The following is a 14419-nucleotide window of genomic DNA, read 5'->3' on the forward strand; positions in this document are numbered from 1 at the left end:
CCTCTCTGTCTTTGCACAAAACAAACATCAGAGTCCAAATACAGATTTGAATTGGCATTTTATGAGACAGTCATTTTTAATTAAGTTTGCATTTTACAGAAAACCAGGCCTGAGCCACAGATATTAACTGTATATGTTTGGCCTAATAAGACCAACCAACACTGAATATATTGTTTTTAAATGTTCATCATGCTGACAAATCAGTTCAGTGCCTTTCTGTCTGTGTGCTGCCCCCGGTCTAGAAGAGAACACTGCCTCCTCTCTCACAATCTTAGAGACTGTTGTTCTGTTCACATTTTATCTTTGAGTCTCTGTTACGTCCCCCTCTTCACGGGTCTTCTCAACTGGCCTTGCTGCCATTATAACCAGTGATGGAACATCACTGAGCAGCTCTTTTGCTAAAGCCTTGAAAGTCTTTATCTCATTCTTCTCTCAAAATCTCTTTAAAACCAGATGTTATGGTGCAAAACAACTAGCAAATAAAGTATAAAAACATTCTCTGACTGTGGGGCTGATGAGAGTCTGTGGGGGGTAGGGGATTTGTACATCTTTTATTAAAAAAAATACAAAATTCAGAGACTCCCATATAAGAGACTCCCAGCATACCACAAGAGGAATCCCACGTACCACCAGTGGAACGTACACCACAGTTTGAGAATGAGTGCTCTAGACGACCCCAAACCCACTTCTTTAAACAATGTGCTGCCCCATTAGATAATTTACTGAAACATGATTCATGATTCTATGCCCCACTTTAAACAAATCTGTTGATAGCATAATAACTTTAGCATCAGAGCCATTTGTTTAGAGTGGACCTTTTAATTTAAGCAATGGAGAAAAAAACACCATCGATCTGCAAAATCAATTTCTAATACCATCACTTGATACCACTATTTACCGTCTCCAGTTCCTCTCCAGCAGTTTACATTTACGTAATGGAGACATTTGTTTGAGTGCCAAGAAGGCATTTCTTTGATGAATACTGCAGATGAAGCGAGCAAGGTTACAGACTCTAAGCTCGAAAAAGGAGGATAGATAACACACAGAGTCACCGTCAGCCTCAGTGGAATAGCTTTTACATCGTAGCACACTCGGTTATTTGATTTTTTTTTAAAGGTGACAAATAAATATACAAATATTAATGTCCTTGCGTCTATCTTTATAGATACAGACACAGCAGCATGGCGGCTGGCAGGCATTTGGAGCAAGTCATTTAAAGGCTATGCTGACATCGTGTTTACATCAATTTACATAACAGTGTAGTTGGTGACACGTGTACACTTGTGATTTTCTTTCATCCGCCTGCCTTCATCCATCACACAGACAGTAATGAACTAGTCAGTTAAGCTTTACTCACCTCTTAAAGAAAATTGATGTTCAACCCCCCCCAAACCCCACCGCTTGCTGTTCATGATAATGTGGGAGACCGTTTATTTTGTGTATCAATCCAAGCTGATCAACATTACCTCTGATTAAGATTTGATGGCAGAGTACTTGTATATAAAGAGGGTTTTGTAAACAACATTTGTCCTGTCATCCTCAGTTATTCCTAAAGTCAGTCAGGACGAGAACATATCCCAGCATGCAATGGGTCAAAGGCAAATAATTACTCAGACTAAGACAGTTGTAAATATGGATGATTCAAGTTTTCTAGGTCATCTGTCACTTCTGTGTTCAGACTGTTTCTTTTATCTTCATTCACTTTGCTACACAGTAGAACACATTGCCTACACACTGCCTCTTTGGACCATGTGGCTGAGTGTGTGTGTGTGTGTGCGTGCGTGCGTGTGTGTGTGTGTATGCTAGAGGCCAAATCTCCCATCACTCGGGCAGATGGAATGTGCCCCCGCACCACTTGGCCTGTTAGCGTCCTGGCTGGAGTCTAGCACTTTAGACTGCCACGTGCCAGGCCATCAGTATGTTCAAAGTTAACCTTTCAATCAGTGCGTGGCCTCACTTGATCTTTCTCATTTTGATCATGTCGTTTCTGACATTCTAATTTTGGAGCTAGGCTTAAGTAAATACGCAAAGGCCACTGTCATATTTTCTAACCGTCTTTGTGTGTCTCTCCTTTTTTGTCCCCCAGTCCCCACTGCTAAGACTCCTCCTCTGGGCCCTGTGGCCCTCGCAGCAGTCATCGCCGGCCCTGTGTGTTTGCTCTGCCTGTTGCTGGTCTTGGCGTTTTATGTTTGCCACAGCCACAGAGGTCTCGGGGCGGGAGGTGCCGGGGCCCATCATCACCACCATCATCGGGTGCCCAACGAAGAGGACCCCTCCATGGACCACCCCTTCATCACTGTGGGAACAACACTGAAGGACCTCATCTATGACATGACCACCTCAGGCTCAGGATCAGGTACGGTGTTTAATAACCCCACAGTTGCGTAAGAGGGCCCAGGTGTGATTGCTTTTACCTCGTTTCATTCATGAGATGTTGCCGTTCGCATTTAAAGGTCAAACTGTATTTGTACTTCTCAGCTCAGCAGTGATTACAGTCTCAGCTACAGATCAGCTCAAGGAAATTACAAGTTTGCGCAGTACAAAAACTGTCGGCTTCACAGAGCTGTGATTGGCATTAAATCATGTCTACCAGAGTGCAGCAGTCCTCTAAGGTACTCTTGCCTCCTAGTGTCCTTGACCCTCCTTAGAATAAACAGATGGGTGCAAAATATTCCGTCTGCTTCTCAGTAGCTGTGTTCAAATGGAGTCTTATATTCTGAATGTTACTTTTTTAAATACAAAAACACAAGGAAACCCATCTAATTAGAATAAGCGGTCCCAAACAGATGTAAATATTTACTGAACAGTTGTTAGATATCCATCTTTATGGAGCGGATCAAACATGTTCCTGTTACTGCTGAATAGGCCAGTGGGGGGAACTTGCTGGAGAAGACGATAGACATCAATCGACATGCTTTAAATGAGATGAGGGAAACGGTGAGCCTGCAATGACAGCTACCTTTGCTCATACAGAAATGTACTGAGAGTTAAATGTTATTAATGTTCTCTAAGTGTTTATCTGGATGCACAAACCAGTTTTAATTTTGACAGCTATTTTAGATTGAGTCGTAGTCTTAGGAGAAAATGCTTATAAGTCCCCCCACACACCTTTATTGTTGTAATCTAGTTCTAGTCTACGTCAACTCATAAACATTTGAATCTGCTTTGAGTGGATACAAAGTCATTACATTCAAGTTATTACCTTTGGTGAAATGTTCACTCTTTAAACCCATGTAATAAGCCTGACAGGTATCAGAGATTGGTATCAGGGTTGTATCTAAACTCAAGACATGAAAAACCTTAAACATTTGATGTAGTGCAACATATAAATGCAGATAGCTGATAATAATAAAACACTTACACAGAACATATTACTGCACAGTCATTACTTTAAGTATTTGAACATCATACTAGACAATACTGATATACTCTGAATTCAGGAGGTCTACTTGTCGTACTCTCACAGTTTGTAAACAATACTTTCATTACTAACCCTGTCAGACCCTGTCAGACATTTTAGCACAAAAGATTTAACCATTAAAAGTTTTTTAATGCATTTCTTTAAAAAGGGAAGTCTTATCCTTTTAAGGTTACAGATATTGGGATACTATATAGACATAACAAAGTCACTGCTTTGTCAGGCTATCATTAGCTTGTTAATGCTCGTTCAACGTTGTAGTGTCAGTTTATGACTGTCGTTCTGCCTCACCAACACACACACGTACTCCTGCTCTTTGCCTGGCGGTGAAGACACACCTTTCTACTGCTTGCATGACTTTACAGGTCGATAAGATCCACCGGGGGGGGGGGGGGGGAATCATATTTTCCATGATGATTTCCCATATTCATCAAATCTAATGTTGATGAAATTTACACTGGTAAAAAAAAACATAAAACCATGAGTTGGTATAAGTCAAACAAAACCCATATGAAGTATTTTAAGATTAATCAACATCGACTTTAATTTAAACATTTCTGGTGTTGCTCTATAAATGTCTCTGTTTAAGTAGACAGCTTATACAGACGTAGCAGTGCACACTGTAAGCACACATCTACAGCAACATGAGCCTGAAGCTGCAAATATCTTAAAGTGATTGTTTATTATAATGCTGGACTGGCCCAGATTCTGGCTGCATTACTGCATAAACACATGCACACACACACACACACACACACACACACACACACACACACACACACACACACACACACGCGCACGCGCGCGCGCGCGCACTGGCAGTAGCTGTCCTTTTTCCTCGCCATAAATTAGCACCTCTCTGTGGAGACTGGCACCTCCAGCACTCTGCCAAGGAGAGACTTGGATCCAGTTTTTCTAGCTATTTGAACCATATTGCACAATATGCAACTGTGTGTGTGTGTGCCTCTGTGTTGTGTGAGTGTGTGTTGCCAGATTTGCGTGGGCTGTTCTAATCACTATGCTGAGTCAGAATTTGGGTTTGGTTTAAAATGGAGGAGCATCCTCCACTATCATTTTCTGTTTCCTCATCAGTCTGCCAAAAGTGTGATCTGACAGGGTTACAGTTGTTGTCCTATTTTCATCTGAAAAGTAACTATTCAAATGAGAAGTCTTAACTGAATGCAATTTGACCGGTGAATAAATCTAGTAATATCAGCGCATATCTAAGATAAAATTAGCAGATACTGTTATTTACTAGATATGGCAATACGGTCGGGCTCTAGCTTGAATGTAAAGATTTATCAGAACCCCCTTTAGACTTAGGGGAAAAGTAGTATGAAATATGGGTGCATACTATTTTTATGTGGTGTGCATTACATAGAGTTGAATGATGTTTGGTTAAGTTTGGTGTATCTTTAACAGTCACATTGCAGGATGTTCAGGAGATTAAATTAAAAAAAGGTTGTGTTTTGAAACTATAAATCAAAATATATTTATCAATATTGAAATGGAAATTGAGGTTTTTTTTGTCTTGCATCATTTGGCCCTAAATTTAAAACACTCAGTCAGTGAATCCTGATCATTGCAGCTGTTTTGCCCTGTCCTTTTTTTTACTGATTTGCTGTAATGAGAAACAAAAGTGTTCCCAGAAGAACAACACAACATTGCCTTAAACCAAGCATTCAAATGAGAGTAAGCATGTAACTCGGGCTCTGTTTTGTCTAGATTACTGCCTGATCTGTTAATTAGTCCTGAACAAGGCTGGAACATGTCTGCTGTCGACTGTCAGGGGAAAAGATGTGAGGGCTTAGAGTTGCTCTTCAATAATTAAGAATTCAGATGTAATAAAAGGAAATGATGCAATGATATGACCCTAAGTCATCCTCATTTTGAGTGAGGGAATAAAAGGATTTGCATGTAATGCATAAAATACTGTAATGACAAAGGAGAGAAGTAGAGAGCCTCAGTCTACACTCCACACCAGCCACAGTGATATCAGGATACTCAGTAGGATTTGATATATATGAGTGTATTAAGTTTTTTTATATATATTTATTATTAAATCCTATTTCATCATATATTTTTATTCAGGCCTTTTTTCTTTTAAAATATAACTTATTTCAAAATGTTTCAACATCTTCTCATTGCTACAATTTTAGACTTGAATGTTTCAAACTATGTTCTTGTGTTCTAACTTTTTAAAGACATGCTGATGTAATAGTGTAGGTTATCAACGCTGTCTTTTGCCTCCTAAAAACACATCAGCGATACATTACACCATGTTCTTTTACCTTCAAGTGTAACTTTTTTCCAATTATTTTCATCCTCCTTTGTCCTGCCTTCCTCTCATCCATCCTCTTGCTTTTACGTTTCATCACACATCGCAGTCAACTTGAAGACTTATTTTATTTTTGTCTTTTCCTCATCAGGACTGCCACTGCTGGTCCAGAGGACTATCGCCAGGACCATCATCCTTCAGGAGAGCATTGGGAAGGGGCGTTTTGGGGAAGTGTGGCGGGGGAAATGGCGTGGTGAGGAGGTGGCTGTGAAAATCTTCTCCTCCCGCGAGGAACGCTCCTGGTTTCGCGAGGCGGAGATTTACCAGACTGTGATGCTGAGGCACGAGAATATTCTGGGCTTCATTGCTGCAGACAACAAAGGTGAGAGAGAGCTTCAGAAAAGACCCTAGAGCTCCGATCGAGATCAGGCAGAACATAAAGCTGCTGCACATAGTGAAGAAGAGTAGAATATCAAGTAGATCGCAGCCAGTAGGAAGATACAAAGATAACGTAACAGAAATAAATTAATGACGAAAAAGAAAGATAAATCATCAGATAATTGAGTTTTAATGGAGTTACCAACCTGTGGAAAAGATTTGAATCAAGCGGATGTTATATTCTGCAAATGACAGCGTGGGCTGCTGTATTTATATTGAACCTTGAGCTGTCAGAGATGCAGCTCTGCTAAAGGTGAGGAGATCTCTCTGCATACAAGTGTTCAATGTGAATAGACTGGCTGGTAGACATTGTGGGGGAGTTGAAGTTCACATGATGATGGCCAAGCAGACATTACGCATTCTAACAGCTCCAGCAGCACATACACACACACACACACACACACACACACACACACACACACACACACACACACACACACACACACACACACACACACACACACACACACAGAAAATCAAGAACCCTGTGTCCCTGGAGCTCATGGATTGTTTGTGTCCCCCTTAGAGTTTCACTGCTGTGAGGTTTTGCAGGTCTGTACATATGTGGAATATAGGATATGAAACATTAATGTAAAACTTGGTTTGCTCTGTCTAGATACATCCTTGTAGAACTTTCAAACAACTACACTAAAAAACTACGCTCAGATAAAAGTACAGAATATATCGAGTAAACATGTTGAACCTGATTGATGTAGTTTGAATCAAACGTCACACACTCCTCACCCTGTTTCTCATTCAAATGACAGGCATACATCAGAGATAAATGGTTAGATCAGGGATTCTCCCTTTTAGCCGATGAATTCCATTGCAGGTATAAATCTGTGCTTCCGCCAGGTTATCATGGAACAAAAGACACTGGGTACATTGATTTGTATTCATCATTGAATCTGCCCACTCCACTGACTTGACTGAAGCGTCTGGAATTATAACACTAAACAACTGTCTAAGATCAACTGACGGCTGATCCAAGGAGTGCTGAAAAGGACCGCTGTAAAGTTGTATGCTGGAATCAAAGAGGAGTGATAACAGTTTAACCACTATATAAATGGAGATGCTTATTTTAGCTACAAGGAACTGCTTTTCATTTATATAAATATAGAAATGTGTCTTGTCCTTGCCCCACCCTTAAAGCCCCTATGTAAAACTGGTATTTTTGCATGGATACAAACTAGTTGCAAGACATGTTGCTATAACTGCAATAACCATATATTCAATAGCTTACATGCAGAACTTAGACTTGCAGTGACTGTCCTATAAGATTAAATCAGTCAGGCTCCAGTGCTTCAGAATGCATTGATCTTTTTTTTCTGGTAGAGCAAGTAAAAATCCACCTTCCTTTTTAACCCTTTATCTCCCTGCTCCTTTTCCTGTCTGTGTGTAGATAATGGGACGTGGACTCAGCTGTGGCTGGTGTCTGATTACCATGAACACGGCTCCCTGTTTGACTACCTGAACCGCTACACCGTCACCGTGGAGGGCATGATCAAGCTATCCCTGTCAACGGCCAGCGGCCTCGCCCACCTTCACATGGAGATTGTGGGCACGCAAGGTGAGGCTCACAAACTTATATATGTCTCATTGATTTAAACTTCAGTGCTTCTCTTTTTTGTAATTTTTTTCAGTTTTATATAAATGTTATTTTTTCTTCTTTTTTTTAATCATTGCACATTATCAATTCTCCTTAAAGCGACAGTAGGCAACTTTATTTCATTATATTTGGTTATAACACATTTTGATCATTTCATATAACTGACAATATTATACAAAAGCAAATTTTGCAATGACAGTAGGAAACCCCCCAAATGGGGCTCCATTTGAGAGCACTCACTCTCATAGTCCTGCTTAGCATCTCCTGTGAAAACCTAGTTTGTCATTGAAAATCACTGAAGGAAAATGAAGACAAATTATCCATCTGGGAGTAAAAAAAAGAAAGAGGAAGAGCATCACAACACTGCTGGATATAATAGTAATTGGAGGGACCCCCAATTAAGTTTTGCCTAGGGCCCCAACCGACTCTAGAATCGCCACTGGGCATGTGCATGTTTATAAATGGAACTAGTTAGTACTGATGGCCACTTTACATAGCAGTGAATGGGTAGGTGAGACTTGCAATGTAAAAGTGCTTTGAGTAGTCAGAAGACCACTCGCTCTCTCTCTCTCTATCTCACCTCATATCGGTGTTGCAGAGAGCATAACGACTGTGCAGCACAAACCGCTTGCCACTCCTGAGCCTTTTAGGGATGTATATTGATAAGCTGTCAGTGATTCTGTCGTCTGAGTGACATGACTAACAGAGTGGAGCAAACAGTTTGCGGGCACACTGTTGGCTTGCACGTTTGGTGTGTCATTTTGGTGGGTGAGGTTTACAGGAGGGATCTGCCACTTACTATTCTTACTGCCACCTTAAGAGCCTCACCTTATTTAACAGGCAGGTTCCTGTGTTCATAAGACTCACCAGAAAAATGAAAGGCGTAAAAAATAAAAACACGCTCATGAAGATGAAAACAAGACACAGTCTCTAAAGCAATCAGGGCAAGAGCTGCGGTTAAATTGCATAGCTTCAACTTACACCATCTCTCATAGGCAGTTGAAAAAACAAATCTAGAAGTATGCCGTAAATGGAGATGGACAGGTTTGCTCTCTGCTGCAAACTGAGGTGAACAGAGGTCCACTAGAGCTATAAACATGTCAAGTGCAGTTTAGATTTGTCTGAGTTGTTTGGATGTATAGAAAGAAAAAAAGAAGAAGTGGAGTTCCTTTAAGAGTTTTATCAGTTTGAGAAGGCAGTACTTCGACTGAAGAGGCATTTCAAGGTATATCTTGTGTGGATAAGATTGCTTTTTCCTGACATTAGGAACTCCTCAGTGCATCAGAGAAATTGTTTTAAGATGCACAAACACCAATAGTTGTAAAGGTTGTAAATCTGTCTGTTTAAGACACGTGTAGTCTTTCATTGGTAAAGCTGCATAACTAAGGGACTCCTGTTGATCCAGTGGCAGACGAAGTTAAACTGAAAATAAGTCAATCTGATTGTCTCTCTTACTGTCACAATAAAGGGGTAGTAAGTAGCCGGCCCCAGGGAGGCATCGCATGCAGCTCTATCATTTATTTAATCCCTTAAGCGGGGGTTCAGGGTGAAACCGTCTGCGGTTAAATTGGATTTTACAACCCTGTAAAGTTGTCACTCTGGGAAATATTTTAATCTTCCATCGCCAGGAGAAATTCAGCATTAATGTGGCGAAGCAATCCACCAGGATTGTGCAAATGCATTTATTTGATCGACCAGCACTGCATGAAATTTGCAGCCAGATTTAGGCTTTTTAACCTCATTAAGCCATCACTGGGTTACCATCCAAACTGCTCAGATGGTCAGGCTCCCTTCATGTGAAGCAGACTCATGGGGAGACGCTGTAAGTAGATTTCAATAGCACAGCCATTATGAGGGTATTCCTGCAGTCATGTTTCTTGATGAGGGAGCAGCCTGATTTTCAACCTGTGAATTCAGCTTGTAGTCCGTTGATGCTTTTGAGTGAGTTAAACTGTCTATTATCTATCTTTGCTGTTGTGGCGTCGATATCGTTTGATTTCTAACATTTCTAGTATCGTATCAAGCTTTAAAATTTTGTTTTTGGTCACAGCTGTTATCCAAGTACTCAAGTGTCAAAGTTAAATATTGACACACATTCCTGTTATTTATGAACTATTGCTTTACAAAATCATCCTTATTAACTTTGAGGAAGTGTGTACACTGTAAGTTTTTTTTTGTTGAATGTTGTGTACTCTGTCTTGCAGGTAAGCCAGCAATAGCTCACAGAGACCTGAAGTCAAAGAACATCCTGGTGAAGAAGAACGGGACCTGCTGCATTGCTGACCTCGGTCTAGCTGTCCGTCATGACTCGGCCACCGACACCATCGACATCGCTCCAAACCACAGAGTGGGAACCAAAAGGTAACCGCATGCTGCATGAACCAATCTTTTAAAACACAAACTGATTTTAGTCCTTTAGTACTTTCTGAGCAGCAATTTAGGATCGGGGTGGCTGAGGGAGGGGGGGAGGGGTGCATCTATTAATCGGAAATTTGGTGATATGGTATCTGACTCTGGAAGTCTTCATGTTGAAGTTTACTTTTGGATGTCGATGTTTACCCCAAGGTGCTCCTAAAGGCATAACCAATGATTTGTGGATGTGATTAATACCGATGGGCAGTTGGGCACTAAAAGGTGTAGTGTCAATGTGCTTAGAGTGGTTGGAAGAGATATAGTACAAGCACTATAAAAATGCAGTCCATTTCATCATCACTATGTGCATCTGTTTTGTAGTTCTGTCATGATGTAACTGGGATCATCTTGCTCAACTCTTTGACTCCTTCAGCTATTATAATGACATGAATGTCCTTTGGGATGAACACATTTCTGTGATGTTGTCAGAGTGAGGGGATGTTGTGGTGTTTCATTGCACGTCTCTGAGCTCGGAAGAGAGTCACAGCAGAGGTTTGGGTTTTAAATAGAAGAGTCGGGGCCTTTCAAATTTCAGGCTATCTGCCTCGACTGTTTTGAATCAAAGAGGTTACTTTTGGTTTATCAGGACTTCGTCTCTGATCAGATCAATCTAGTCTCTTTTGGCTTCTCCAGCTGTGTCATTGGTGATCAAAAAAGCAGTGTTTACATGGACAGATGAGGTCAGTCAGGACCCGAGGACATCATAGACCTTGAAATGAATCCAAACAATGTCTGAGAACAACTGAAACAAACCAAATATAGCAATAAAGGACAGGTTTTCTTAGTGAAAACTGATAAAACACTGCTATGTTGAAGTAGACACACAGATACTTATTCATTGCTTCTTACCATTTCACCAGCCACAGTTGTTTTCACAATCACTATGTCCTTTGTGTGTCCCTTGTTCTATCATGCAGACATGTCTAGCAAATGTAGCCATAGGGTCGGAATGATTTACATTCAGCCCACTTTTCCTTCCTCCACTGATACAGCCATAGTGTTCACTAGGCTCTGTTATTCCTCCCAGTCTTCTTCTTCTTGTTTATGACTTCTCATCCTTCCTTTTCCATGTGGTGGTTTGATGCTGCCGGCGTATCGCGGGGCCACTAAATGATTCAGTAAGCCCTGGGGTCAGTGCACACAGACGCTCTGGCCTTGGCTGAAATTCATGTTACATATTGATGACCTGCTACAAGCAGTGCTGTGTGTTAGTTTTCTATCATGATGCCAAACTTCCAGCAAAGTAGCAGTCCAATCTAAGAGTTCAACTTAATTGGACAACTTGTTGCTTGGTGCAAAATGTGAATGCATCGTGCTTTCATTTGAGTTCAACAGTTATTAATCATGCTGGTAACTGCTGAAAGCATCCAATGTTTCTCTGTAAAAGCTTTTCCTTCCGGTTCTGACAGATTGTTCCCCTAAAGAAACTGTCTATTCATCTAAAGCACAAGGGGTCAAGGTTGTACAACATGCTTTAAGATGTAAAACAGTAAATCGACTGCACTTATATTTTGTAGCTCTCCAACCATTCAGTCTGCATTGCCATTGCACAAATGGTTGACAAAAGGACAGAACCCTATGGCGACAGCATTTGCCTTCATAGAGATTCTGTGTGTTGAATGAATGTATTCAAAAGTATCATTGAAAATGGGGAGAAGAACATACAGGCGAGCAGATACGAGTTTGAAGCAGCTTCAGTGGATGCTGGTCGATCACACCAGCCACACACCAGTAGGCTATATACACATCACGCATCATGGCTTTACACCCACTTGCTCGTGGTCAATTGTTTTTGATTATTTCCTGCTGCGTTCACCAATCAGCTCACACCAACTTCAGACAGAAATTTGACTAGTTAGCTGGAAGGAAACGCTGCAGGTCAGTTCAAATCAAGCTGGGAAATTCTGCCATTTGCATCACCCTCAAAATGTAGGCACATTTTCAGGAGTTTTTGTGTTCACGTGTAAAAACATGTCACATTCACACACACATTAATACACTGATGGTAGAGGCTGAAATGCAAAGTGCGACTGCCCATGGATCTAATGACTTACATTGCAACACATTCACAGTCTGAAGGTCTTATTTAGCAATTTGGGGTTCAGTGTCTTGCCAAATGAGTGCCAGAGCTGTGGATCGAACCACCAGCTCTCTAAGATAAGAAGACAACCTCGACCACTGAGCCAAAGCCGTCCCTGTTTGGTTCCTGAGATTATGAAGACACAATCTTGTTTATAATCTCCAACAGACTCGGCTTCAACTACAATCTTTGTTTGTGTCTTTTCTTTCTATTATTAATTATTTCAATAAAGACAACTTCCTTTTTAAATGTCTTTACTTTAGCTTCCTATGAGTCTTCTATCAAAAATGTTTTTTATATTCAGCTCGTTGGTTTCCCTTTTTTTTATTTAACTGGGGCAGCATCAGATGTTTGCACACATTTCATCCCAGTGCTGAAGTCTTTCAACTACACTGTTTAATCCATCTCATAACAGATCATCAGAGACTGAGCACATCAGAGCCCAAGGTTTATTTTTTAAATAGATGCGCCTGTCTCTGTAAGCACAGAATGCCCCCATAAGCAAATGTGAGGTCAGCTAATATGAGGACTTTGTGTTTATCTTTCTTCCATAACCTGGTGCTATGTTCACTTAGAATTTAATCAGGATAGCTGAAATGGATCGCACTGTGTAATGGGTCCTAATCACAATGTGGCACTTTTTAATTTGGAGGCTGAATGATCACCTCACTAATCTTTTCTGCTGCCTTCAAATGGCTGGAGGAATTTGATGAACTGAGGGAAAACGTTTCACTTTTAGAACACACAAAGCAGTGATGATGACTGATAATTGCAAAATGCTAAGATTTTATTTATAGACTGAAGACGTCATATTTAATAGCAGAGATCTACATCGGTTCATGTCAGCGCTTGTGAATATTCAATTAACTTGCATTAATTAGCAGACAATCAGTTCTAATAATTTAATCTAACAGTTAAGGGTGCAGGCAGGAGACAGACAACACTCCTGATGAACACTTTAAAAGGATGAGAAGTGTTTTCTAAAGCAGCAGGTGAGGTTACCCATTAACTGATATTTGGCGGGAAGTTCTTATTTGTTTGTCTAGGATGGCACTGGACATTAACTCTGCCTGACTCAACAAACACACCATTGAAGTGATTACACTGGACCTTTATTTACTGTTACCATCCTCTGTATCAGTGAGTGAAGATAAACGCAGTGTGAAACCTTCTAGTTTCACAGCAGCAGCTACCAAGAAGTCACTTGAAGGGAACTCCATGTGTTGCTGAGCCCAATACTCTCAAAGGGAACCCGATGACACTGAGCACCTGAGGAGCTTGGTTATTGAAACATTTGACATTATTACTTTAATGTTGGCAAATTTAATAAAATGATCAAAACCAAGCATTATCCAAAAAATAAGAACATGATGATAATGTCCCCTAATCAACTTCCTGTCTAAGATTTTAATGGCTGTTCAGTATATAGACATCAGAGGCTTGCTTGTTGTAGATTCTTCTTGTGACTCCGAGGTGATAGCAGAACTTCTGTGATCTGAATCTGTGATTTTCTCTTGTTGTCAGTCATGATAGTGGTTTCTGAGTATAAGCTTAATAAAACAATAACAATGAATACTGAATAAAAAATGTAGTAAGTAGTGGGGCTTTTTTATCTTCAGAAGATGCATCAGGCCTTGAAGTGAGTAGGAGGCTCTAATGTGGCCTCACTGAATGAATGCTTGAAAAGGTTTGTTAAATGGATTTTATGATCACAGTAGACTTGAGAAGCTTTTAGGAAATAGGGCCCTGGCTCTCTGTCAAGTGTAAGATCCAATTTATTTCCTTACACCAACATTTCACTTTGCACTCCCACTGTTAGCTGATTGCTGTTGCCCATGAACTCATCTCCACTTTGTTTCTGAATGTGTCTCAAACACGCTGCTTACATGGCCGTTTATTAAAGCTCATTTATGTCCGATGATTATCCATAATATCCAAAAACATCATATTATCTGTGCTAAAGAAACTAAAAGTACCATGGTATAAAAATGGCTGAATGAAAGAAAATTTGTTTTATATAACAGTCCATCATCTTTCTGCTCAGGTATATGGCACCAGAGGTCCTGGACGACTCCATAAACATGAAACACTTTGAGTCTTTCAAGCGGGCAGACATCTACGCCATGGGCCTGGTCTTCTGGGAGATCGCCAGCCGCTGCTCTATGGGAGGTAAGGATCAAATGA

At 40.6% G+C, this 14419-nt stretch overlaps 1 protein-coding gene across 1 annotated transcript in view; it reads left to right on the forward strand.

Moving 5' to 3' along the window:
• tgfbr1b (transforming growth factor, beta receptor 1 b) overlaps positions 1-14419 on the forward strand; it is a 66226-nt gene that overhangs the window by 35275 nt on the left and 16532 nt on the right. The window contains exons 3-7 of the mRNA XM_061064946.1: positions 2087-2356; positions 5848-6078; positions 7537-7704; positions 9948-10104; positions 14280-14404. Of these exons, the coding sequence (XP_060920929.1) occupies positions 2087-2356; positions 5848-6078; positions 7537-7704; positions 9948-10104; positions 14280-14404 (951 nt within the window). The remainder of the gene's footprint in view (positions 1-2086; positions 2357-5847; positions 6079-7536; positions 7705-9947; positions 10105-14279; positions 14405-14419) is intronic.

The sequence above is a fragment of the Labrus mixtus genome, chromosome 19, assembly GCF_963584025.1.
Source record: "Labrus mixtus chromosome 19, fLabMix1.1, whole genome shotgun sequence".
In the NCBI taxonomy this organism is placed as follows: domain Eukaryota; kingdom Metazoa; phylum Chordata; class Actinopteri; order Labriformes; family Labridae; genus Labrus; species Labrus mixtus.